Source organism: Zootoca vivipara, chromosome 10 (assembly GCF_965207765.1).
Source record: "Zootoca vivipara chromosome 10, rZooViv2.hap1.1, whole genome shotgun sequence".
In the NCBI taxonomy this organism is placed as follows: domain Eukaryota; kingdom Metazoa; phylum Chordata; class Lepidosauria; order Squamata; family Lacertidae; genus Zootoca; species Zootoca vivipara.
The window spans coordinates 35,871,503-35,896,560 of NC_142593.1; the positions used below are offsets into that span (position 1 = coordinate 35,871,503).

Consider the following 25,058-nt stretch of genomic DNA (forward strand, 5'->3'; position numbering starts at 1 on the left):
AACATACCAGGAAACACAAAATTGCTTATCATCATCATCATTAAAATTTTTATCTTGCCCTTCCTCTCAAAGGACCCCAGGGTTGCAACCACTAAAGTGGTGAAAGAGTACAATTAAAATGAAAACCCATTTAAAAAACATAAAAATATACAATGAAACAAGCAATTAAACAGCGATTAAAAGTACAGAAATGCCTGGAACTGTAGAGCTGGAAGGGACCATGAGGATAATCTAGTCCAACCCTCTGCAATGCAGAAATTTTTCGCCCAACATTGTAGCATGCATAAAAGGACCAGCTTCATGGATCGGGGAAAGGCATGGGCAAAATATGTCTTCAAAAGATGTATCAAGCAGATGACTGATAGATAAAAGTTGTGTAGAAGAAGGAACCCTGTTTAAATTCCTTCTTCCACACAACTTCTAAAGGTGTAGGAGGCCCTTCTTTTTGCGTTTGGCCACCTCCCAACCTGTGCATCTGTGATCATGGAGAGAGCTGGAGGTGATGGGTGCCCCCTCCCAGTGGTAGCTATTTTATTTTTATCTGCATCTAGGACAATACTCCACATGGTATGTGCATTTACAAGTGATTTGTTAACTAGAGCTGTCACAACAGACACGATCAAACCAAGAAAAGCTGAGCTGGCTTTCCTTAACTTTCCACAAACTTCCTCTGTATACCAATTATACTGTATTCTTGCCTTACAATAATGTTATTTTGTTCTAGTTTCCCTTCGATATTTGAGGAGCGATGGGAAGTTAAATGCTGTGATCTTCAGCAATGTGCCCCTGGCAGATGGGAAGCGCCGCTCAGTCCTTCTCAGGCTAAGCGGCCTGCAACGTGGCTCCAGCAAAGCGGAATTGTATGTGGACTGTGTGCAGATGGATTCCGTTCAAGATCTGCCTAAAGCCTTTTCAGGACTGTCACAAAGCTCAGAGGCAGTGGAGTTACGAACACTGCAGAAAAAATCACAGGTGAGCAGCTGTAGAGGAGTGATGGAATCTTCATGCAGAAGCTCCTCTCATGTCAGGGTGCTTGCTGATTGGATGGAGACACATGCACTTCATTTGTCAAGCCCAGGATGGAGAGGAGGGAGCAGGGGAGATTCATGAGTTCATCAGTCAAGCTCTTCCCCTCGGTCCTCTTGGAGAGAGATTCGCGAGTATAACCCTGCCTTGCAACTGAGGAGCTCTGTGGCACTACCAGAGAACTACTTATATATATGAAAGGAGGCCAATTAGGGTTGCTAATGCGGGTGGCGCTGTGGTCTAAACCACAGAGCCTCTTGGGCTTGCCGATTGGAAGGTTGGTGGTTCGAATCCCCGCAATGGAGTGAGCTCCCGTTGCTCTGTCCCAGCTCCTGCCAACCTAGCAGTTCGAAAGCACACCAGTGCAGGTAAATAGATAGGGACCGCTGTGGCCAGAAGGTAAATCGCGTTTCCGTGCGCTCTGGTTTCTGTCACGGTGTCCTGTTGCTCCATAAACAGTTTAGTCATGCTGGCCACATGACCCAGAAAGCTGTCTGTGGACAAACACCGGCTCCCTTGGCCTGAAAGCAAGATAAGCGCCGCAACCCCATAGTCGCCTTTGACTGGACTAAACCATGCAGGGGTCCTTTACCTAACTTTTTTTTTACCAGAGAACTTCTTACATATATAAAAGGAGACCAATTAGGGTTGCTAACTTTTATTTTCAACAACCCTGGCATCTCAAACTGAGTCTGTCTCTCTGTGTACTTTTATGAGGAAAACCAACTTCTCTTCTAGTTAATGGACAAAGTTACGCTAACACCTAGGCATGTGCAGTATTCCTTTTGCCTCTGCCACAAAGCAACTTTAATTTATTTTTGATTTTAAAAATAATAATAATCAGTGACTCCCATGAAAGAAAGTGAACTTTCTTTCCCTTTTAAGCAGATGTTGGATGGCTACGTGCCATGTATGATCTAGTTGAGATTCCTGCATTGCAGGGGGTTGGACTAGATGACCCTTGGGGACCCTTCCAACTCTATGATTCTATGTGCAAAGTACCCCATTCTGCTTTAAAAAACGATGCAATGGATAGAAAGCGGTGGGGGGGTGGGGGGGCGGATACCAGTAGCACATAGAATTTTTTTTCCTGGTTTGACACTTAATATATTCTGCCTTTGATCAAATGATTGTAATTGAAGAAGGCACATAGAGACACGCCCCCAAACCTGCACAACCCAGCAGCCCTCCATTCTCTGGCTGATGGATGGGATCAGAATGTTCATGTTTGCATTCCTTTAGCTCTGCAGTCCCAAGAGGAGCCAAGTGTTCCTTCTGGTTGGAAATGAAGAAACAAATTCCTTGCAGTTGCTTATTTTATGGCTGACGGGTGGTGCAAGGTTCGTCACCTCCTTGCATTGATGTTATTCCTGAGGTGCAAGAATGACCTCCTAGTGTCTCAAGGTCCTGATGGCAGAGGCCAAAGCTCTATAGCCCCATTCTATCCTGACAACAGGCCAGCCAGATGAAATTCTGTCTTGGACAATAATCTGGCTGGCCTGTACCTTTTAAGGCAGCCTTCTTTAACCTTGGGCCTCCAGGTATTGGATTACAAGTCCCCTGACCATTGGGCTAAGCTGGTTGATGGGAGTTTTAGTCCATCAACACCTGGAGACACAAGGTCAAAGAACTCTGCCCTAAGGGCAGCTACTTAATCTCTGCTTGGTAAAGATACCAATATTTTAAGATACAGGGCACATTTAAGTTTTCTTAGCTGGTCATAACCAAAATGCATATCCTTCAGGTTCTTGGGAAGCAGCTTTTCCTGTGACTGTTGCAGCAAGAACATTTTCATTCATACAACATACAGACGCACCTATTACTGGCTTCTGCGTTAGTAGCATTTGTATGTCATCCCTTAACAAAAAGTTCTTGCCGCTGCCTGTTGTGTTTGTGAAGGTCATGAAAGGCATTTGAACTGTTGTGAGCTTTCTAAAGGAGAAGCTAGGATACCTCTTCCTAATGTCATGCCCCCAAATCTCTTTTGTCATTGCAGGACACTTTGGAGGAACTGAAGCTAGTAGTAAAAGGGTCATTGTCCCAAGTAGCTGGCCTCCAGGACTGTTTTCTTCCACAGATTGAGCCAGCAGTTCAATATCCAGGTAGTTTTTATATTACAAAATAAGTGTACTTCGGCATATGTAATATTGTATTCAGAGCATAACTGAGTTTCCTAGTGACTATTTTTATCCTAGCTGTACTGCAAGAGGAAGCAAAGATATACCATCCTTCCAATAAAGTCTATAACTAAGCAGTAGAGTTGCCACGTCTTGCCCTCGACACCAGATGTTGTACTTTAATTCTCCAATTGACGTATGAGAAAAAGGCAAGGAATTGCAACTACAGCACACATGGCAGATTGCCATCCAACCTCTGCTTAAAAAGGAAGGAGAGTCCATCATCTTTCATGGAAGTCTGTTCCAGTGTTGAGCAGTTCTTACTATCAGGCAGTTCTTTTTGATGTTTTGTCGGAATCTCCTTTCTTGTAACTTGAATCCATTGGTTCAGGTCCTAGCCTCCAGACCAGTCGAAGACAAGCTCACTCCATCTGCCTTGTGACAACTCTTGAGATATTTGAAGATGGCTATTGTATCCTCTCAGTGTCCTCTGTACCAGGCCAAACATAAACAGCGCCTTCGACTTGTTCCTTAGGCAACTGCCTTAGGAAATATATTAAATCCAAACCAGAAACATTAAACAATCAGGAAAACACAAACCCACATGGATAGTCAGAGTTTCACGAGGCAGAAATTTCTCAGAAGAGGGTTATCTGAGGAAGAAAACCTGTTATTGGAATTTCACTTACCTCCATTTTATGAATAATTTTAGGAGGCTATTTTTGCTCAGTTCTATAACCCTGGCTAGGTGTTCACCTTTTTCAAAAGTTTTGAAACTCACCATGAACTCCGCACCTGCATTTAAGCATTTTTTTTGCTGTTTTTGTTCATTTTATTTTTTTAAAGAGGGAAATCAATGCAAAAAGAGCTGGAAAACTGCACCAAGGATGTTGGGGGAGTTGGATTTGTGACATTGCATCCACCAGCCAATCAAGACTGTGCAAAGATAGACCTTTGACAGCACTGCTTCCCCCTGAGTTTAATCTTGGACAGGTCTGCATACAACGTGGCAAATGCCACTTCATAGCAGCTCGATCTCTCAGTGTCTGTCTGTCGGCTGGATTTCCTTTCCCTGTCCTCCCTTTCTGAGGACTGACAGCATGGCAGCAGGGGCTTGTAATAATCGCCACTGGATAAGGATGGGAAGTGACTTGAAGGGAGGGCACCAGATTCTTTTGTCTCTATGCCAACAAGGTATGAAGTCATGCAAAGAAGAAGCTCATCCTTCTTTCGGGGTAGATGCGTATGTTCTTAGAAAAGCATTGACTTGGCTCGCATTGTTCTATGGGCATGTTTTCTAGTCTTTTTCTAGTAAACCTGTTCAGCAGATATCAAAGTAGTGGCCAAAAACAATTTAAACTAGATTGCTTTAGCATATGTTGGGGAGAAAAGAATCATATCATGGGCGTTTTTTGTGTTTTGTGTATTAGCTGAAATGAAGTCATTGGTGGTTGATCTTGGGAGAGCTGATGTGTCTTGGATTTTAATGCACAGAATTGTGTAGCAGCTGCCTTTCTTCTGTTTAGGAGAGCTCTGCACTTTAAGATTGCTGCATGAAACACCGATGCCACACAGGCGCCTCATGTGCATGTGCTCATATGTATACGATGCCCACTCTTTACATGCTTACTGTGAGGAATGTCAGTACAACACCAGTGTTTCTTTCAACAACTTTAATTGTGTGTTGATAGTTCCCTCCATGCATGTATTCATTTGTTTATTTGGGTATTTCTATGCTACCTTTCAGGGCCACACAGTCCTCTCAAGGCAGGCCACGTTTTATTATATAGAGTGTCATTGATGAGTGGCATTGTCATTGGTGGATGGTGACATCATTTCCAGTTTTGCTGCCATCTGCATGTGCAAGGATGATGTTGGTAATGCTTGATCCATGAATGGCTTGCTAACACATTTAAGCGATCACTTGATTCTGTAGGGGTTGAGCTGGCCCTTAAGCTGCAATGCAGTCCTTGAACTACTAGACCAAGGCTGCTTGGGAGTAAGCCTCAGTCGAACAGAGGGACTTATTTCCAAATAAGCACGTATAAGATAGGGCTGCATGGCTGCAAAACTAATAATAATCTAGCTGGAAATAAGTCTTATTGAAACTAGTGGAATCTCAGAGTAAACATGTGTAGAGACAAATGGTAAGTTTGCAGAGGTCCAAATTCTAGGCAATTGTGAACTTATATGAAGCACTTTGGAGGTTAGATAAGTGTCAATACTGTTGGATTTCTGAACTTCTGCATTACACTTTTTCATCACTTTCATTTTATTATAGGTGTCTCTACAAGTGACTTTAACAGGCAGTTATTAGGTCACATGATGCAAATGAACCAAATACTGGGTGATGTGAAAGATCTTCTCCGACAGCAGGTATAAGACACATGTTTATATAACATTTATTTTGCTGACCACTAGCTAAATGGGTATCTTATTATTTCTGCCAAAGTTCCACCCACAATTATTATTATTTATTCAATGTATATACCAGCCTTTATCCAAAGATCCCAAGGCGGTGTACAACGTTAAAAAACACACACTACAAGTGAGACTTCTGGGCAAACTTCTTTCCTTTACATTAAGAAATAGGTAATGAAATAGTCCACTGCAATTTAAGAGAGAGACTTGGTTGTTTTTGGATGTGCATGGCATAGTTCATTCCTGAATCATACCACTGGGCTCCATGGATTAAATTCTAAGAAAGAAAGTTATTTATGAATGGTGATGGCCTGAGCCTGCACACTTTTCCAGACTTGGGAAAATCATGAAGACTCCTGGAGCTGATTTAGTGATATGTGAAGGCAATTAAATGAGGCAAGGCTGAGCTCAGGCATGTGTCTACAGTTCACTCCAAAAACATTTAAAGCCCAAATTAAAGTTTAAGCCTTGCATTATTATTTTTGTTTGAAGGCCGATGGGATTTTTGAGCTGCGGTGAACACTATCTGCTCTAAGTGGTTCTGCTGAAGATAGGAGGAGGTTAAAATATGAAATCATAACTGTTTACATGGAGATGACTTGTCATAAGGTCCAGTATGGACAATTATGCCAAAAACAGTACCAAGTAACTGTTTTGGAAAATTAGGCAGTATTATTGGTTAGGTTGTATAATGTGCATTGTCTGGTTTTTCTGTAATAGTCATAGTGGCAATTAAAGAAAAACAAACCTGATGAATGTATTTATTTTATATACTTCAAAGGTTAAAGAAACATCATTTTTGAGGAACACAATAGCTGAATGTCAGGCATGTGGTAAGCACTTTTGTATTTCCTTTTTTAAGATATGATGGTATAAACCAAATTATCAAACTGAAAAAGTAATATTTGTTGTCCTTGGCCAAACCAATTCTGAACACTTCCCTTGAAGTAAGGTCTACTGAATTTCATAGGACTTCCAAGTAGACATAGGGGGAAATTCAACATGCTTATGTGTTTGTTCCGTCAGGGCGAGCATTTTGGCTCTCCTACCCCCCCAACTTTTCCAGGGGTTCTCCTGAGCTAATATCATGGTATCATAGGGGGAAAGCCTTGCTGAGCAAGTGGAAGTCCTTGTGCAGAGCTTCTGCTGGTGGGACTCAGTAGTTGAGTTTTTAACTGACTGATTGGCAGATTAAAACAATATACTATCCTGTTCTATGCATGCTTACTTACAGTGCCACAGTAGCACTCCTCCATTATCTCCAGAGACAGGCAGATTTGTCAACCAACCATTCAGTGAGGCTTACCCCCAGGTAAGTGTGCATAGAACTGGAGCTTAAATGACTGAAAGTGAAGAGATGCTTCACATTCTTCTGAATATACTGATCGCCTGAACACCAAACGGAAAATAACTCAGTTCTAGGTAGTTTTGTTTTCTGCACATCTCAACAGAGAACATACCTGTCAACACAAACAACAAATAGTATTTCGGCACCTTTGAACATTATAAAATTTATTATGGCATAAGATTTCATGGAATTTATTCCACAGGAATGGAATAATGCCATAGTAAACTTGTTAGCCTTTCATACTTGTTTTCGGTTGGGGGGGAGGATGCTGCAAAACTATCAGCCCATTGCTCTTAAACGGAAAACAAGAGAAGTCATGAAGACAAGTTTGAAATGCCTTGTCCCATGCAGAATTCAGAGCCACACCTTTCAGAGTTATTGCTTTCATGTAGAAAATTGTGCCTTGATTTTTTTTTGTGCATTGTTGTGAGACAAACACACATGTAGACCCCCACCCCTGGACAGGCAGTGGGAGGCTGAATGGTGGGCAGGGCTGACATCAAAAGTCAGTATTTTTGAGCCCCCGATGGGGCCAGCACCACAGATGGTGTGACTCCCAGATGCCTATAGCCCCTTTCCTCATTCCCTTGCTATTGCTGCTTGCTTATCTGGCCTCTCTAAGCATAAGAGCAGTGGCAAGAGCAAAGAGGATTGGCATCACTTGGTTTGCAGTCTCCTTCTGGTCAGATTGCACTTGGAGGGAGATGGTCACTGGTGACACACTCATTGAGCACTACCTGCACCAAGGTCTTCACTGAATCTGGAGCCTAGAATAGTAGCTGGTCGTGGTGGTTACTGTAGTGTGTGCAAGAAGCAAAATGGATACATGTTGTGTTCTTCACACAATTATCTCAGAAGATACCCAACCCAACAAGAGGATTGATCCATTGCCATGCGTGGTGCAAATGTTCAACATTTACCTCAGGAATTACTGATCAGCAGCTGATTACTAAAAAAATAAACAAATTGCTCTACCTCCAATCACAGGTTTGGGAGCTGGAAATTTCCCCACACCATCCCCACCGCCTCGTAAGCCCAAATGTGAAGCCAACACTTGTTTCCGAGGGGTGCGATGCATGGACACGGCAGATGGATTTCAGTGTGGGCCTTGTCCTGAAGGCTTCACTGGAAATGGAGTTACATGCACAGATGTTGATGAGGTAAAATGTTGTTTAAAAGCACCCATGCACACAGCCCAGTGAGAAAGGAGAGGTTCCGTCTATGAATTCTGGAGCTAGAGAAATCCAAGGTGTCTCGTCAATTGATGACCAAGGGTAAATAAATTCCTGGTGCTCAGAGTGAGTCCCCCTTCTCCTGGTATTACTGTACATTAGAAAATGAGTGCAGGGACCATATGCAGCCCTCAGCCTGGTTTAATGTGGCCTGGGGGGCTATCTGGCTCATGTCCCTTTCCTTCTCCAATTTATCTCCATTGCAAGAGTAAAAGAGAGACAAGGGTGCAGGGGCAGGAGAAAAATATGATAAAGAAGTAGGGAGAAAGGTAGAGGATTTCCTACCATAGTAAACACCATGTTTACTAAAGCCATGACTGCTCTTACTATAAATTACTATTATAACCCCTACCCACTGCTAGTTCTGCCCCATGCCCATTTCTTGTGAGGTTGCGTTAACCCTCTAGAGAAAAAAAAAGATTGCCTACTCCAGTGTAAGAAGTATTTGTTAGAAGAGCATAGGCTTCCAGCAAATGTCCAAATGGACTCTTAACTTTGCTGGCTGAAACCTATATAATTAGTACCGTACTTTGAATCACTTTGATGGTTTGCCTTTTAGTGCCGGTATAATCCATGCTTCCCAGGGGTGAGATGTGTGAACACAGCTCCAGGTTTCAGATGTGAGGCCTGCCCACCAGGATACAGCGGGCAAAGCGTTCAAGGAGTGGGAATCAACTTTGCCAAAAATAACAAACAGGTGTGTGATCTCACTGCAATCCATCAAAAGCTAGTAAAAGTCTAGCTCTGTATCTGTTTATGGCTGCACTGCACAGCTGAATGGATTTCTCTTAAAGATCTTAACAGAGATGTCTGTAAAAAAATGTCTGCGCTGCTTCCGAATGTATGGCAAAATAATGCTGGCCTAACTAAAGGCAGTATTAATAGGTTTGTTTGTGGACAGAGATGTGGCTTTTCTGGAAAAAGATTCCCATGATTTGCACTGGAAATTTTCCAGTTTGCATTAGAAAACTTGCCATAGAGCAGGACCTACTTTAGCACACTTATTGTACTTGAAACTGCCAAACATGCCTCATATTGTCTTCGCAACTGGCATCCATTCATTGTTACTATCGAACTTCTAGGAGTATAGCATCTAGATCATGGGACGTATTAGTACCACTGTTTTCCGCTCTGGTCAGACCTCACCTGGAGTACTGTGTCCAGTTCTGGGCACCACAGTTCAAGAAGGATACTGACAAGTAGAACGTGTTCAGAGGAGGGCAACCAAAATGGTCAAAGGCCTGGAAACAATGCCTTATGAGGAATGGCTTAGGGAGCTGGGTATGTTTAGCCTGGAGTAGAGAAGGTTAAGGGGAGATATGATAGCCATGTTCATTTACTGTATATTAAAAGATGCCATACAGAGGAGGGAGAAAGGTTGTTTTCTGCTGCTCCAGAGAAGTGGACACGGAGCAATGGATTCAAACTACAAGAAAGAAGATTCCACTTAAACATTAGGAAGAACTTCCTGACAGTAAGAGCTGTTCGACAGTGGAATTTGCTGCCAAGGAGTGTGGTGGAGTCTCCTTTTGGAGGTCTTTAAGCAGAGGCTTGACAGCCATCTGTCAGGAATGCTTTGATGGTGTTTCCTGCTTGGCAGGGGGTTGGACTGGATGGCCCTTGTGGCCTCTTCCAACTCTATGATTCTATGATTCTAAAATGGAATGTTTTCCATTACACCAGCTCAGCAGCTACAGCAGAGATTAGTTGATCTATCTACTACTCTGAAATGATCAAAGGACCTTTTGCTGTGCTTTTTAGACCATTTCACAATTGGCATGAACACCATATTTAAAAAACAAACTGATAAATTTTAACAGATTTATGCTAGTTATTTTATACTTCAAAAACTGACTCACTGAACCTAACTTGTTTTTGTTTTTATTGTGTTAGATCTGCTTGGACGTAGATGAATGTCAGAACAATGGAAATGGGGGCTGTGTTCCCAATTCCCAGTGTGTGAACACTGTGGTAAGCACATGCTTATGTCAGATTGTCATTCTGTATGTTTGAGGAGCTGTCCCAAAACAAGGGGACAGTTCACACAATCCACCGTCAAGTGATTATAGACTCGGTGGCACAACATTCACTTGAAGGCCAACCAGATAACGATTGTGTGAAGCCAGCAAATAGTTATGTAGTCCTGTTCTGGTCCCCTTCCACGTAATGACATTATCCAGTGTGTTCCTCTTCTGCCATCTGTGAAAAAGGGAATTCCATCCATGTGGTTGCAACAAGAAAGATATATTATACTAACCAGATACATTAACCAGAAAAAGTTTCCCTGTGCAAACCAAACCAGATTCTTTGTCCATTCAGCTTGATATTAGTTATTCTGACAGTAAGCAGCTCCTCAGCATTTTCAGCACCTGCTACTGGGTCTTTTTCCCTGGGAGATGCTAGGGATTGACCCCAGCACCTTCTGGGGGAAAACAATGTGCTCTGCCACATGTCTTTCAAGTGTCCAAGGATGTGCCTTGGTGGGTGTAATACTAGGTCTGTGTGTACCTTTTTTGCATACAGTTCTCAGTAAGAGATTTAAAATATCTGTGTAGACTTTAATGAACCTCAACAAAATCAAATTGGGCCATGGGTATTGCATGGTCCCTCCTCCCTGCCCCAGTGTAAATTTCTCCCTCTCTTCTTAACCACAGTTTTATTCATTTATTCATTAAGTATTTATAATCCACACATTTATAAAAAAATATATCAAGGCAGTATACAGCATATTGGAATAGACTCCCTGTGCTTGTCTTCCAAAATTAAACAAATCAGTGACACTACTGTTGTGAGAAAGTTTTCTTATCTTGAAGCGACAAACAGAAAGACACTGTTAATTAGTTGTTTAGATCCATTAATTTTGCGGAAGGATTAAAAAGTTACCTTCAATTAATCAGGCAGCAAATCTTTAGAAATATGCATTACTTTTAATACTTTTTAAATAAGGGGGGTCAATTAAAAACTACATTATTATTTAAAAAAAAGGAAAATGAAGACGTGTAGATGTGTTAAAACAGACATTCTGTCTCCCAGAGGAAAGAATACCTCTTTTTAAATTGTTCCTCCTACAATACGGTACATGCACGGATCATTCACAAACAGTGCCTGACTGGCTTGTATGCTTGTTTGCTTTCATCAAAGGGCTCGTTCCGCTGTGGGACATGCAAACCAGGTTTTACTGGAGACCAGGTCAAGGGATGCAGGCTTGAAAGGAGCTGCAGGAACCAAGCTCTGAACCCTTGCAGTATCCATGCACAGTGTGCTGAAGTGCGGCAAGGAGACATCTCATGTATTGTAAGTTGATGATCTCACAGATTTGTTTTAACTTGTGTAAAGGTGCTGGTTGCTTCCTCATGTGTAATCCACTCCAAACTCTGTGGCTGGTTTTTACAGAGTTTTATTATATACAGTACATATGTACAAGACAGAGCAACAAAAAGCATGACCGTTCTATCCCGAATCAGAATCCGGAAGCACTACCCTTCGTGACTTTCGCCAACAGAACACGCTGGGCGTTCGGAATCTCCTCCTCTCTGCGCACCTCTTTTCACCCCTCTGCTGTTGGGGTGATGGGGCTGGTGGAGAACCCTCCCCACTGGAACTGCCCAGCTGGGGAGCCGGTGCTGTCTCCTCTGGCACCTCCCCCTCCTGAGCGCTTTGTTCCAACCCTCCAACGCTTCCCCCTGGGAACCTTCCCCTCTCAGCATCCTCAAGGCTCTGCACCGCTTCCTGGGGGTCAGCACCACCACCTGCGGACTGCTCTGAAGCGTTGCCACCCGGGCCCCTACTGCATTGGAGAGCCTCCGTCCCCACTTCCTGGACTCTCCGCTGACCCCTGGTGGTCCCCTGACAATTTGATCCCTGTTTTGACATTCTTCAGTAAAATATGTACTGTAATTAATTCTTTTTTTTTTAATGTATTGTGCTATCTTTTGGGGGTGAGTCATATTTATTAGTATCAAAAAAATTGCAATTAATTTGACAATATGCTCTAAGCAATATGCTCTAACATACTAATTATTTACATTTTTAGTAGTACGTAATTACACTGCCCTGCTTAGAGCATATTGTGGGTCTTCTAGTTCCATATCTGACAGCACTTGTGTATGTTTGTAGAATGACTTCCTCAGCCTGGCTTTATTTTGTAACACTTTTGCTCACAGTGTGGTATTGGCTGGGCTGGCGATGGCTTTGTGTGTGGAAAAGATATCGATATTGATGGCTATCCTGATGAAGAACTTTCATGCTCAGCTGAGAGTTGCAGAAAGGTAAGACCTAAGAGGGCAGGTACCTTATCTCTCATGTCTGCTTCATTTTAAATCACAGCACAGGGAAGTTCACAGGAGGGTGAGAAACGGAGCAAACATGAGTCAGCAACATTGCCTATGGACACACACATGGTCTTCCCTGACACCTGCACTCCTTTGCTTATGAAATTAGACTTGGAGAAATTAACTCTCCCCTCCCCAGCTGCTCTCTCCAGGATGATCACTTGTCAACTAGGTTTTTCAAAAAGCAAAAACACTTCTTCAAGCTTTAAATGCTGGTGGGGAGGGGGTTAAATGAACGTGCATGCATGTGTATGGCTTCATCATGTGCATGATGCCCATAATAGTTTTGGCAGTTTGCAAATATGCCCACAGCTTGCAACCCATGATCAAAAGCATGGGTTCTAGATCACCACCTTGTTTTCCCCCACAGGACAATTGCAAGGTGGTTCCAAACTCTGGACAAGAAGATGCTGATGGAGATGGAATAGGAGATGCCTGTGATGATGATGCCGATGGGGATGGTATTCCTAACGATCAGGTACTGGTTATAGATATTCTTTATCTGTGTAATTTACATCCCTCCCATACTCAAGTAGCCTGATTGTGAGCATCAAGCACCTGCACAGCCTCTAGTGCCATCAATGGCCTTTTGCCATTTACTTAGATCAAACAGGTCTATCTGTATTCAGGACTCGGATTAGTCATATAGAATGGTAACAGATATAGGTGGGGGAGCATTTCAGTCCCCCAGGACCTTGTAGAGTTGCCAGGCATCATAATCAACAACAAAGTTTCAAAAGGAGATTCCCTGTGTGAACCCACTGAGCTGAATTCATCTGCAAATTCATCACTTGCAAAAGCAAAGTCTCCTGCTCCAGAGAGACTGTAGCCCAGAGCACTTTGCCTTTCTCTGTTTCAGGACAACTGTGTACTGGCTTCTAATGTTAATCAGAGAAACAGCGACCAAGATATCTTTGGTGATGCTTGTGATAATTGCCGTATGGTCTTAAACAATGACCAGCGAGACACGGACGGAGATGGCAAAGGAGATGCCTGTGATGATGACATGGATGGAGATGGTGAGTACATCTTCGCCTATTAGATACCATCTCTGTTCTGCGCTTGAAACTGGAACAGAAGGCACCTAGTATCAAAGCCTGCATTTTCAACGTTGACTTTTTAAGCAGCTCTAGCCCATTCTCAGGCCCCACTTACTCAACACAGCTCTCAGGGCCCCAGAGAGCTGCTTCTGAAGGCTAGGAGGCAGCAATGGCATCATGAGGTCCCTTAGTCACAAATGACAACAAAGCCCTCTTCGGCCTCCTAGCCTATTTATTGTCATTGTGACGATTGTGATCTTTGTGGTGGGTTCATCTTTTCTTTTTATATGTGGAGAATGAGCTTTTATTTACCACAGCCGATTCACCTCCAACCACTGCAACCAAATATCTGTACTACGGTATACTGTTTACTAGGTTTGGCTATAGCCTGTAACTATGTAACCCAGTAGCTGTGGTATTTTAGATGTGGTACAAAAGCAGCCAGACACACTTGTATCATTAAATAAAAGTAGCAAGATATCATTTGTCTACAGTATTTTTTAAAAAAACTACTGTACAGTGGTACCTCGACTTACAAAGATGATTCATTCCGCGGCCATCTTCGTAAGTCGAAGTCTTCAGTTGTCGAAGCGCCGCTTCTGCGCATGTGCGAAGCGCGATTTCGCGATTTGCGCATGCGCCGACCGCACACGTCGCTTTGCGCAGGCGCAGAACACGGGCGTGGCGAAAAGGCTTCCAGGGTTGTCCACTTCGGAAGTCGAAACCTTCGGTTGTCGAGGTACCACTTTATACATGTAAAGTATAGTTTCTCTCTCAACAGTAGTAGAATAGGCCTATTTATCTTCCAGCCATCCTGTCCTTCAACACATCAGATTTGAGTGGCATATAAATCTCCCCCTCATCAGGCTATTTTTGCTATTCAATGATTTACCAAGAATTTCTACCTAGCCGGCCACTCAGAACTGCAATTTTACAATCCTCTCCTTAAGAATCTAGTTGTCCCCCCATCTTATGTAAGTAAAGAACAGCCACCTGTCAGTCACCAACAGATATCTAAGACATCAAATTTAACCCTTTACATGACCCCATATACATAGACATTGTATCTAAACCCAACCTTGTTATAGTAAACTTTTTTTTTTAAACGGCTTCTCCACAATCCTCATTACTACTGTTGTTTTGTATCCTTCCTCTTTTCTAAAGAGCTCAGAATTATATGTGGGACTATCACTTTTCATCCTCAGGCAGATTAGGCACAGAGATCCCAACAAGCCCAAGATTTCCCAGGGAAACTAATGGCCAAGTAGCAATTTGCAACAAGGTCTTCCTTGGTCCACATCTCATCTGCTATCCATTATGCCACGCTGACTCTTTGCAAAGCCAACATTGATTTTGTGTCATCATTTCATTCAGGTATTAAGAACGTTTTGGACAACTGTCAGAGGGTCCCCAATCGGGAACAGAAAGATAGAGATAATGATGGAGTGGGTGATGCTTGTGACAGCTGCCCAGATATTAGCAACCCAAATCAGGTGAGTAACAGCAGGGGGGGGGAGCCATAGGCCAGAGTAGGCAACCTGTGACCCTCCAGATAATTTTAGACTATAATTCCCATTATCCATTGCTATTTGCAAAGGTGACTGGGGCGAATGGGAGTTGGGGTCCAACAACATCTACATGGCACCAGGATGGGGAATCAAAGTCTTTGGTTCTTAGTGGGAGAAAAAATGGGACTGTCAATTTAAGATTATGAAAATTTCAAGTGTGGTGTTCCAGTTCCATTGTGGCAATAAATATTTAGAAAGAAAGAAAAGTACAGCTCTGTTAAACTTTATGTTAAACGATGATAACTACGGTAGTGCTGTAGTTATTGTTTTCCTGTATGACACAAGTCTTGGTCTGACATTTAATCAATCCATGCGTAAAGGTGTTCAGAAAACCAAAAGGTTTGCAACCTCAGCCTGACTGGTAACAGGTGTCTAAGAATCTCAGGAAGTGGCTTTTTCCCAGTTCTGTACCTGACAGCCATTATTTGAAGGTGTCAGATTGAACATGGGACATCCTCTTTTCAAAACATATTATCCACTCCTGAGCCCTCATTTGTGCAAATCACTGAGATAAAGCCCAATGCCAATAAATGTTCTCACTGCATAAATAGCCATAAGGATTAAATGTCAATCTTCTTTAATTGCAAAAGCAAGCAAACAAACTGAAAAGGATTTTATGCAGGGGGGATCTCTCTAAGGATAAATAATATGTGCCTATAGAATACAGAATTGTATGCGCAGCTGGGATCCAATACATCTTTCCATCTTTTCAGCTATTAATCCCCTGCTAATACTGAAAGATGTGTGTTGAATTTTAATGACTTTCAGCAATGTAATTTTATATTTCCCCCCTCTCTGCAATTTAGTAATTTAATCTTGTTTTATTTCTTTTTACAGTCAGATATTGATAATGATCTGGTAGGAGATTCCTGTGACACCAATCAAGACAGGTAGGGTAAATCAGAATCAAATTCATCCTTGTTATGATGCTGCTAGGGGGTATTTAACTAACCTGCCCCACCACTGCAAATATTATTATTATTATTATTATTATTATTATTATTATTATTATTATTATTAATTTCCACATTACATCACAATGCAAATATACCAAAGCCTTCACCACCACATCCTCATCCCCACATACATTTAGCATTTAAATCCTCAATCAAACATAATATTCTTTCTTTTTTTAATAATATGGTAATTAAGGTTTTCCCAAATACATCTATAAAAAACATTCATTATTCATCATCAATATTTCAAAAATATTTCAAGAAAAGTAGAAAAAAGACAAAAAACAAAACAAAAACAAAAAACCCCCAAAAATCTTAGTCATTACTTGGTAATAACGTTTCCGACTTCCCCATCCCTCCCTTCCCGAGCCTAATTTATTCCCCACTTACATAGCTTCCACAATACTATAATTATCAATAAAAAATTGTAGCTCAAAATCCTTACATAATAAAACATCATTGCAGATCTTATTCTTATCTATTATTATTATTATTTATTAAAAGCAATCTTAATCTTATCTAACTCTAATAATTCCCAAAGCCTTTCATTCCCCCCCCCAAAAGTTCCATATTTCAAATCTATCCTCTATCACAGTGTTTCCTCAACCTTTTTTGGGCCACAGCACACTTGTTCCGTGAAAAAAATCACGAGGCACACCACCATTAAAAAAGTTAAAAAATTTAACTCTGTGCCGCCCTATATTATAATTATGACTGTAAGAAACACTTCCCAAATATTGCTTTCCGCCGGGATAGTGATGTGTATTGGCGGCCGCCAGGCTCGTTAGCACTGAGCTTTGGGAAAGAGGAGGAGAAATATTGCTTTCCGGCGGGGTACTGTTGCTTATTGGCGGCCGCCAGGCACGTGACAATGCAAATCGCCTTTCTCGTCGCCGCACGTCGCGGCACACCAGCCAGCGTCTTGCGGCACACTAGTGTGCCGCGGAACAGAGGTTGAAAAACACTGCTCTATCATTTCTCAAATAATATATTCCCTCCTGTATCTACCCTCCCCCCCCCCTGGAAAACAATTCCCTAGATGCCCTGACGAGCCTCTTAATACAAGCCAGTTCAAACATAATATTCTTTTGTCCCTCCCCCCCCCCCGCTTCCCTCCGGCCCCACTCAATTTCCTCTACATTCTGAGATTACATTTATCTTTGCATTCTACAGACTTCTCACCATCACTGCAAATATTTATGCTTGTGTAATGGGACATGCCTGCACCCTCTCCCCATCTGCTCCTGGTGTAGGGGGCATGTGGCAGGGGGGAAACAATCCTCTGCACAAGCAGATATCCTTGAGATGATGAAACATTCACTTTGTTGGATTCCATCCACTAATTTCACTGAAATTGCACCTATGTCTCTAACAAGGTAGAAGTTTAGCTTAAATTATTTTCAATACACTGTACTCATTATTGGAACCAATGCAGATTTACAATCTATTTCCACAAATCATCTCTTTTCATATATGTTAAAAGCACCCTCACAGGCTGAGGCGGATAGCGATTAAACTTTCTCATAAGCAATTTACCTCCCCAAGTTACTATTTGCCCAGCTATGGAATAGAGAGGTGTGGGGATGTCCTTTGAGAAAATAGCATAGGAGAAAGAGCTAGCCACACCCCAGCACTGCAAGCTCACCCTCTAGCTATTCCTTTTTTAGTTAATGCTGTTATTTAAAGCAGAAGAGCAATAAAGCTCATTTCAATAACAACTGCATGATGGTGTATAGAAAACAGGTTTTTGTGTGCCAAAAGTGCATGGAAACAAATACTTCATACAAGTAAAATAAGCAAATATTGTCAGAAGGGTTGAAATCATTTGCTGGATCCCTCCATTCTCAGTAATACATCAAGGATGGTAGTTATTATAAACCTAACTGTGGGAATAACTTCCCTTATGGCTAAAGTCCTCAATTCAGGCTGTAGAGTGTTTACCATTGTTAGGACAGGAATAAACACCAGTGTTTCCCTTCATGTCTATTTCAAGCTTGTAGTAACCTCAGATATATTCTGGTTAGAGAAGATTCAAGAAGTTCCCTGAGATCACGTGAATATCTCCAATTGTTTCCTCAAATAAGGTGGTTTTGTCTCCTAGTACTAACTCCTAGTACTGTCACAGCATACCTTCATTAGAGGCCTTCCGGTGTAACAATGGATACAGGAAAACAATCAATCATTCCTTGTCAGTAGTACAAGAAGTAGTAGCCAATAACACAGGGTGTTTTTGCTTTTACCCCTCATGCTTTACTCCTAGTGATGGGGATGGACACCAAGACAGCACCGACAACTGTCCCACGGTCATTAACAGTTCCCAGCTAGACACCGATAAGGATGGGCTGGGGGATGAGTGTGATGATGACGATGACAATGATGGAATTCCAGACCTTGTTCCTCCAGGCCCAGATAATTGCCGGCTTGTTCCTAATCCAGGACAAGAAGATGACAACAGTATGGCAGACATTTCTCATTCTTTCTCTTTTTACCTCAGTTTTTTTTTAAATGTACAACATATGGTGATGATATGGTGCCTTCTAATCATCAAAGGAAGCTGAAGATTTCCTTTGATTATAAGGAACCTATATTTTCCAGAACTGAGCTTTGATTTGACCTTGAATAAGTGTCAACCAAGGGATTGGCTCTTCTGGAAAGAATCCAGAAGGGACCCACAACTAATTAGAAACACAAAATTTCCCCCTTGGTATCCACTCTTGAAAACAGAGCATTTAAGAGCTAGTTATGTGACCAGACTCTTACTAGCTTCCTTAAGAAATGCCTTTATTGAGCTTTATTGGCGGGAAGAATAAACTTACATTGAATGAGAATTGAATATAATTGATGGTTATAAGGGCCATTTTATCCATAGTAGGAGCAGAAAGTTTTCCCCTTGTACAGACAGTCCTGTGTATCTCAGCTTCTTTTGCAGAACAGAGGTCTGTTTGTCAAACCAGACTCTACCTCGAGTGTGAACAATTTCATGCAGGTTACAAAAGGCCATGAGAGGGCAGTGGTGGTAAGGTTTGGTATGAAGCACATTAAGTCAAGGCTACATGCTCTTAGTGAAGCCCAGTAAAATTAAGATGTAAAGACCAAACAAAACTTGTAATTGTATAAAGGGGTATGAATTGCACCCGTTTATTTTTGAGTGATTCATTCAGAATAACCAAAGTTCCCTGATTTTATCCACAAACATGGTTAGAACCCACATTTTATACATCAGTATGCACTTAAAGTGTAACCCACAGGGAACACGAGCTCTTCCCATGCTTCTGGTCTGAAGTACCAGGGCAGTGATTCACCAGTTGCTACACCTTTGCTTTGTTCACTTCATAGCAAGGCAGCTTCTCCTCCTCACCTATTTTCACCAGGTAGTGTCCCAATGGCTGCCCTACCTGCTTTATAGTAGTTAATGAAACCTGAAATGGATTCAGTTCATAATCTGGCTTCAAGCAGAGTCTCCTAAAGTGATGTACATCTCTGTTTAATCCAGTCCTCAGGATTGCTTGCACATCGCTCAAATGCTACCCTTTGGTTTTGTCTCTTGGTACCTGGCCATTACTAGGGTTGCTCCACCCCTCCTCCCTTTCACTGTTAGAGGCAATCAGAAATTGGGCCTGATGCAATTCTTGCATATCTATGAGCTTGGCAAATGAACATAAAGTATCCCTCCCCCTTAACTGCTGCTGAAACAGCTGTTTTGTGAAAACAGCTATCAAATCACATCCTTTGGGTGTTGTGTTCATGTGTCCAGGTGATGGAGTTGGTGATATCTGTGAATCAGATTTTGATCAAGACACAGTGATAGATAGGATTGACGTTTGTCCCGAGAATGCAGAGATCACCCTGACAGATTTCAGGGCTTATCAGACTGTCGTCCTGGATCCAGAAGGGGATGCTCAGATTGACCCTAACTGGGTGGTTCTGAACCAGGTAAAACATTTTTTTTAATATCTAAAAGCATCCAGGAATGATAGGCAGGGGAAAAGCAACAAAGAATTCTCTCAAAACTTGGAAGAATAAGGGTGTTAATGTTGAATTGTGGTAGTTTATTTTTTGGTGGGGGGGTACTTATTGGAGGAAAACAATCTGGATATTTTTGGCAAAGAATATAAATGTGCTGGACTCATAATGAAAGTGGTCTTTATCCATCATCTTGGGCATGACTTAATAAAACATCCTTAGACTAGCTTCATGAATTATATTGCTTATGTTTTATAGGGCATGGAGATTGTGCAGACCATGAATAGTGATCCTGGACTTGCTGTAGGTATGTGATTTTTTATTATTTTTTATTTTTGTGGACACTCACACGGCAGCTCACAAGCAGAAATGGGTTAAAACTATTTGCTCAAAAGATGCCTATAGTGATCCCAAAAGTGCAGCCACCATCCAGCTTCAGGATGCATGCAAAGTGCTCTTCCACTGTACACAAACAGTCTTAAGGGATACTCTGCTCTGAGAGCATCAGTGTCTTGTTAGGCAGGGAGATGGAGAAGGATGCTGCAGAGTTAGATTAGGTATTCTGTTCTCACCTGAAAACTAGCCTAGTGCTAGAAGCATTAAATCCCAGATAAAATCTCCAGCATCTCTGGTTAAAGCAGGGGTTGGGCACTTCAGGCCTGGGGTCTGGAGCAGTTGATTGGACCTTTTGCATCTAAAGGAAGAACAAGTATTGAGTTTTACACTCATAATTGGTTTGGACTTGATGTCTGTACCTATACATTCGAACAGGTTACACAGCTTTCAACGGAGTTGATTTTGAAGGCACTTTCTTTGTCAACACGGCAACGGATGATGACTACGCCGGCTTCATTTTTGGTTACCAAGACAGCTCCAGCTTTTATGTGGTGATGTGGAAACAGACTGAGCAGACCTATTGGCAGGCAACTCCGTTTAGAGCTGTTGCAGAACCTGGGATTCAGCTGAAGGTACAGGCTTAAGCCAAAATGACCCAAATCTCATTAATGCTGTCATCTAGCATTGTGCTAAGATGGAACTGGCAGGGCGTTTGTATGATGTGGTTTCTAACATTCGTTTATTTGGACGTGTGCGCCTGGTTCCATTACGGAATGGGGAAAGAATTAAAACTTCTGGTTTTTCTCATAATACTCGGAGAAATGTTATTGTTATTAAAGGAAATTTCTTATTTTTGACTTGTCTTTGTACTTGTGTTCTGTGTAGGCTGTTAAATCAAAAACTGGGCCTGGAGAACACCTCAGGAATTCACTTTGGCACACGGGGGACACTAATGATCAAGTCAGACTGCTTTGGAAAGACCCTCGAAATGTAGGCTGGAAGGATAAAGTTTCCTATCGCTGGTTCTTGCAGCACAGACCTCAGGTTGGGTATATTAGGTAAGGCGATGGGCAAAGCAGGATACAATGCAATTCTAAGTGAACATCTATTGTGGTCTATGTGTGTACTTAAAAATGCAATACTGTTGTACCTTGGTTTTCAAACAGCTTAGTTCTCGAACGTTTTAGCTCCCGAATGCCGCAAACCCGGAAGTGCTGTTCTGGTTCGTGTACTATTTTTGGAAGCCAATCGTCCAATGGGGCTTCCAATTAGCTGCAGGAGCTTCCTGCAGCCAATTAGAAGCCGTGCTTTGGTTTCCGAACATTTTGGAAGTCAAACAGACTTCTGGAATGAATTCCATTCGACTTCTAAGGTATGACTGTATGTGAAAGCAAACAACTAACTACTGTTTCATAATACACACTACCATGCGTTTGTGTATAAATGTAGCTCTAATGATGGTAATGGGTTTGATTTTTATTTTATTTTATTGGTTTCTAGTTTTTGCTCAGTACCTGAATAGTCTGTTGCAACTATTAAATATTGTATGTAGAATATGCTACCCAACCCATGCCTTCATTCCAGATATACACCTAAATTAAAGTTCTGCTTACTTTGCTTTAAGCAACAGTGCCCTTCTGCTGCCTGAAATATGTAAATGTGAATTATGCTTACACACAAGGAGATGAGTTGTCTTCCTGCTGTCAGAAATTATTACCAGGCAAGACTCTCAGCAAGCTCATTTCCCCATCAAACTAAGGCTTAGTTCACACATATTGGTAACCACAGCATTTGGCTTTTCACCCCAATCATGGTACTTTTCACTAGGAACTTACTAACACATCCAGCTGCAAGTCTTCCATGTCTGTTTCATGATATCATAACATGAATCAGCTCCAGGTTCCTATCTTTTTTAAAAAGAAAGTCATTTCCATATTTTGACAATTCATATGCTTAGTTATTTTCACCTCTAAGTGGTGTACAAGTAACTCTACAATAAAGATAAAAACCAGTAAAACTACAAAATGAGAATTCATAGATGTGTGTGTGTGAATACTCACCAATACAAAGTACCTTTTCCCTTTTTCTGCCCATGGCAGCCATTTTGTGCTGCCACTCACGGCACTTCTATCTATCTATTTATCTATCTATCTTATCTATCTTATCTATCTTATCTATCTTATCTATCTTATCTATCTATCTATCTATCTATCTATCTATCTATCTATCTATCTATCATCTAGAGTACCAGCACCTCACTTTTAAAGAGAAAACAACCCACTGTGTGTAGAGAATCAGGATACTGTACATCTATCTTCATTTGTTCCACTTTCAAAGGGCAAGGTTTTATGAAGGTTCTGAACTGGTGGCGGATTCTGGAGTAACCATAGACACTACCATGCGGGGAGGAAGGCTTGGTGTTTTCTGCTTCTCTCAGGAAAACATTATTTGGTCCAATCTGAAGTATCGCTGCAATGGTAACATTTTCCCCACATCCCCCCCCCCCTGCCTAATCAAATGAACAGTTGTAAAGAGGAAAGCTGTCTTAGGGATTTTGCAGATAAGGCATTGCATATCCTTTCCAAATCTGCAATGTGACTTAGCAGGTCTCTGGGCTGCTCAGATGTGAGTACAGCTGATAACTCAACTGCTGTGTAAATGTCAGTTGCTTGCAGAAGACCCTTTGGGATCTAAAAAGTGTGCAATTAATCATCATGTTAAAAACACCAGTAATCTTTGCACAATACTGAGCATTTTGGAAATATTGAATTAAGAATCCTGGGTGGGGGGTGGGGACATCATCAAGAAGTGACAGGTGCATCCATTGACTCACATTATTTCCTTTAGGTAGCCATATTCCCACTGTTACTTGGGCCACAAAATAGGGAACAATTGATAAATGGAGAAGCCTTCAGGTGTAGGCTTTGCTGTTCAGATCTAAGTCATAGAAACTGTTCAGCTGATTACTAACAAAAGTGTACAGCCATGGACAGTTAAAGTTGCAATCTTAATATGCCGTCTTACTTGGCAGGAAGGCCATTGAATTCAGTGGGATGTAAATCCTTCCTTACTTCTGTGTCGTCTTGTATGAGACAAGTCCAGCTTTAAGCAGAGAGATATGTAGACTTGAGCAGTTCTGCTTGCCTTGGCAAGTGTCATGCCACCCTCTGGCACCCATGATGTGCCAGATGACTTGCCTTCTTTCTAACTTCGAAATTGCAGAGGTCGGGTAAGATTTTGTCCTGGCAGTTTGCATGCAAAGGTGCCTGGGAGTTGTTTGGCAGATGCACAGCCAAGGTGCCCAGAAATCTTGGCCATGCAGAAATTTACTGGCAAAAAGCTACAAGCTTGTCCTGTTCAGGGACAGGGCAGGTGGGTGGGTGAGGTAAGGATGAACACTGTTGCCTGAAGGCACCCAGGGCATTTTAGAAAAGGCTGTAGGTACTTCCCCCCCCCCAAAAAGGAAGCATGGAGGATTGCTGAAGTTTGCACATTTTTCTGCTTAGGACTGGACTTGTGTCATGTAAGAAGCTGAACCATTTTGACCCCTGCAGGTGCAACATGGGTAATAATAACCTAGGAGTTCACAATACTGGCCTTATGGTGTGCTTTGTCCCCTGTAGAGATCACACTCATATTTAATTAATCCATCTGTAAAACAGAACCTCTTAAAAAAAAAGTTACAGCTGTGTGTAATAAGCAGGCACCAGCTCTTAACCTGAACTTCGAAAATAAAATGCTCATGAGTTTCATACCAAGAGTAAAGACTAATCGTGTGTCTTCTGTTTCTTGTTTTTAGATACTATCCCAGAGGACTTCCAAGAATTTCAGGCTCAGCAATATGGAGTTGGAGATATTTAAGAATACAAGCTGCTTTGGCAAACAATAAAGCAATGTATATTAAATTCTTATATGGCTTTTTTGGGTGCAAGTCCACACTACGCTTGTCATTATTGGTGTAAAGATAGCACACCATATAGAATGGGGGGGTCATTTAGGATTGAATTTCTTTTTCAAAGTTAAAACATTTAGGGTAAAGCTGATTGATTTGTTCCTGTAAATCGGGGGTGGGGAATCTTCTTTATCAGACGGGGCCACATTCCCTCATAGGATTGTATTCAGAGGACCATATGCTGGACGCAAAAGGGGATGGAGCAATGCATGCGTTTCTTCCTTCTGCACAGTAGGGCAGCCTTCCAGCCACAGCAGTTTCAACAAGCAACCACCTACTGTCATCTCTCCATCCAGGTAAGCCAGAGGCATTGTACCGGTAGCAGTTCAGGGACACAATCCAGCCAGGCAGAAGCACAGAGCGGGGCTGGTGTGAGGTCATGTGGTCTTGTGAAAGTCTTGAGGAACGAATAGGGAAGCTTGGGGGGCTGCTTTTGGGTCTGTGGTTCCCCCCTCCTGCTGTAAATAGAAATAAATAGGCTAATTATGTGTCACACAAAAATGTGTGCTGAAAGCTTTCTCATTGCCTTCTTTATAACAAACAAAAAAGCTGCGTATAAAGCAGATGTATAGAACAGAGCGGGTACTTAACCCATTTTTCTCACTCCAAATTTACTCTTATGGGTTCCTTCCTTCTTCTCCCCCTCAACAGCATCTTAGTCATGTGTTGCAAACGCATAATTGAAGTTGAGCTGGGGGGCAGAGAATTGTTGAAAGCAAGGGAGAAAAGGAGGCAGGAAGGGGTTAAGCGCCTCTTCCCTCCCCCACT

The 25,058-nt window shown here is 42.0% G+C and overlaps 1 protein-coding gene across 1 annotated transcript in view; it reads left to right on the plus strand.

Annotated features, from left to right (window-relative positions):
• The window catches only part of THBS4 (thrombospondin 4), a 37,089-nt gene extending 12,846 nt beyond the window's left edge, over positions 1 to 24,243 (plus strand). Inside the window, exons 3-22 of the mRNA XM_035100058.3 lie at positions 725 to 972; positions 3,023 to 3,128; positions 5,425 to 5,519; positions 6,346 to 6,397; positions 7,900 to 8,072; positions 8,704 to 8,841; positions 10,038 to 10,115; positions 11,286 to 11,438; positions 12,308 to 12,412; positions 12,846 to 12,953; positions 13,335 to 13,494; positions 14,890 to 15,008; positions 15,921 to 15,973; positions 18,300 to 18,493; positions 19,794 to 19,972; positions 20,261 to 20,309; positions 20,774 to 20,970; positions 21,224 to 21,396; positions 22,676 to 22,815; positions 24,138 to 24,243. Of these exons, the coding sequence (XP_034955949.3) occupies positions 725 to 972; positions 3,023 to 3,128; positions 5,425 to 5,519; positions 6,346 to 6,397; positions 7,900 to 8,072; positions 8,704 to 8,841; positions 10,038 to 10,115; positions 11,286 to 11,438; positions 12,308 to 12,412; positions 12,846 to 12,953; positions 13,335 to 13,494; positions 14,890 to 15,008; positions 15,921 to 15,973; positions 18,300 to 18,493; positions 19,794 to 19,972; positions 20,261 to 20,309; positions 20,774 to 20,970; positions 21,224 to 21,396; positions 22,676 to 22,815; positions 24,138 to 24,199 (2,582 nt within the window). The 3' untranslated portion in view covers positions 24,200 to 24,243. The remainder of the gene's footprint in view (positions 1 to 724; positions 973 to 3,022; positions 3,129 to 5,424; positions 5,520 to 6,345; positions 6,398 to 7,899; positions 8,073 to 8,703; positions 8,842 to 10,037; positions 10,116 to 11,285; positions 11,439 to 12,307; positions 12,413 to 12,845; positions 12,954 to 13,334; positions 13,495 to 14,889; positions 15,009 to 15,920; positions 15,974 to 18,299; positions 18,494 to 19,793; positions 19,973 to 20,260; positions 20,310 to 20,773; positions 20,971 to 21,223; positions 21,397 to 22,675; positions 22,816 to 24,137) is intronic.
• The last annotated feature ends 815 nt before the right edge of the window (positions 24,244 to 25,058 follow it).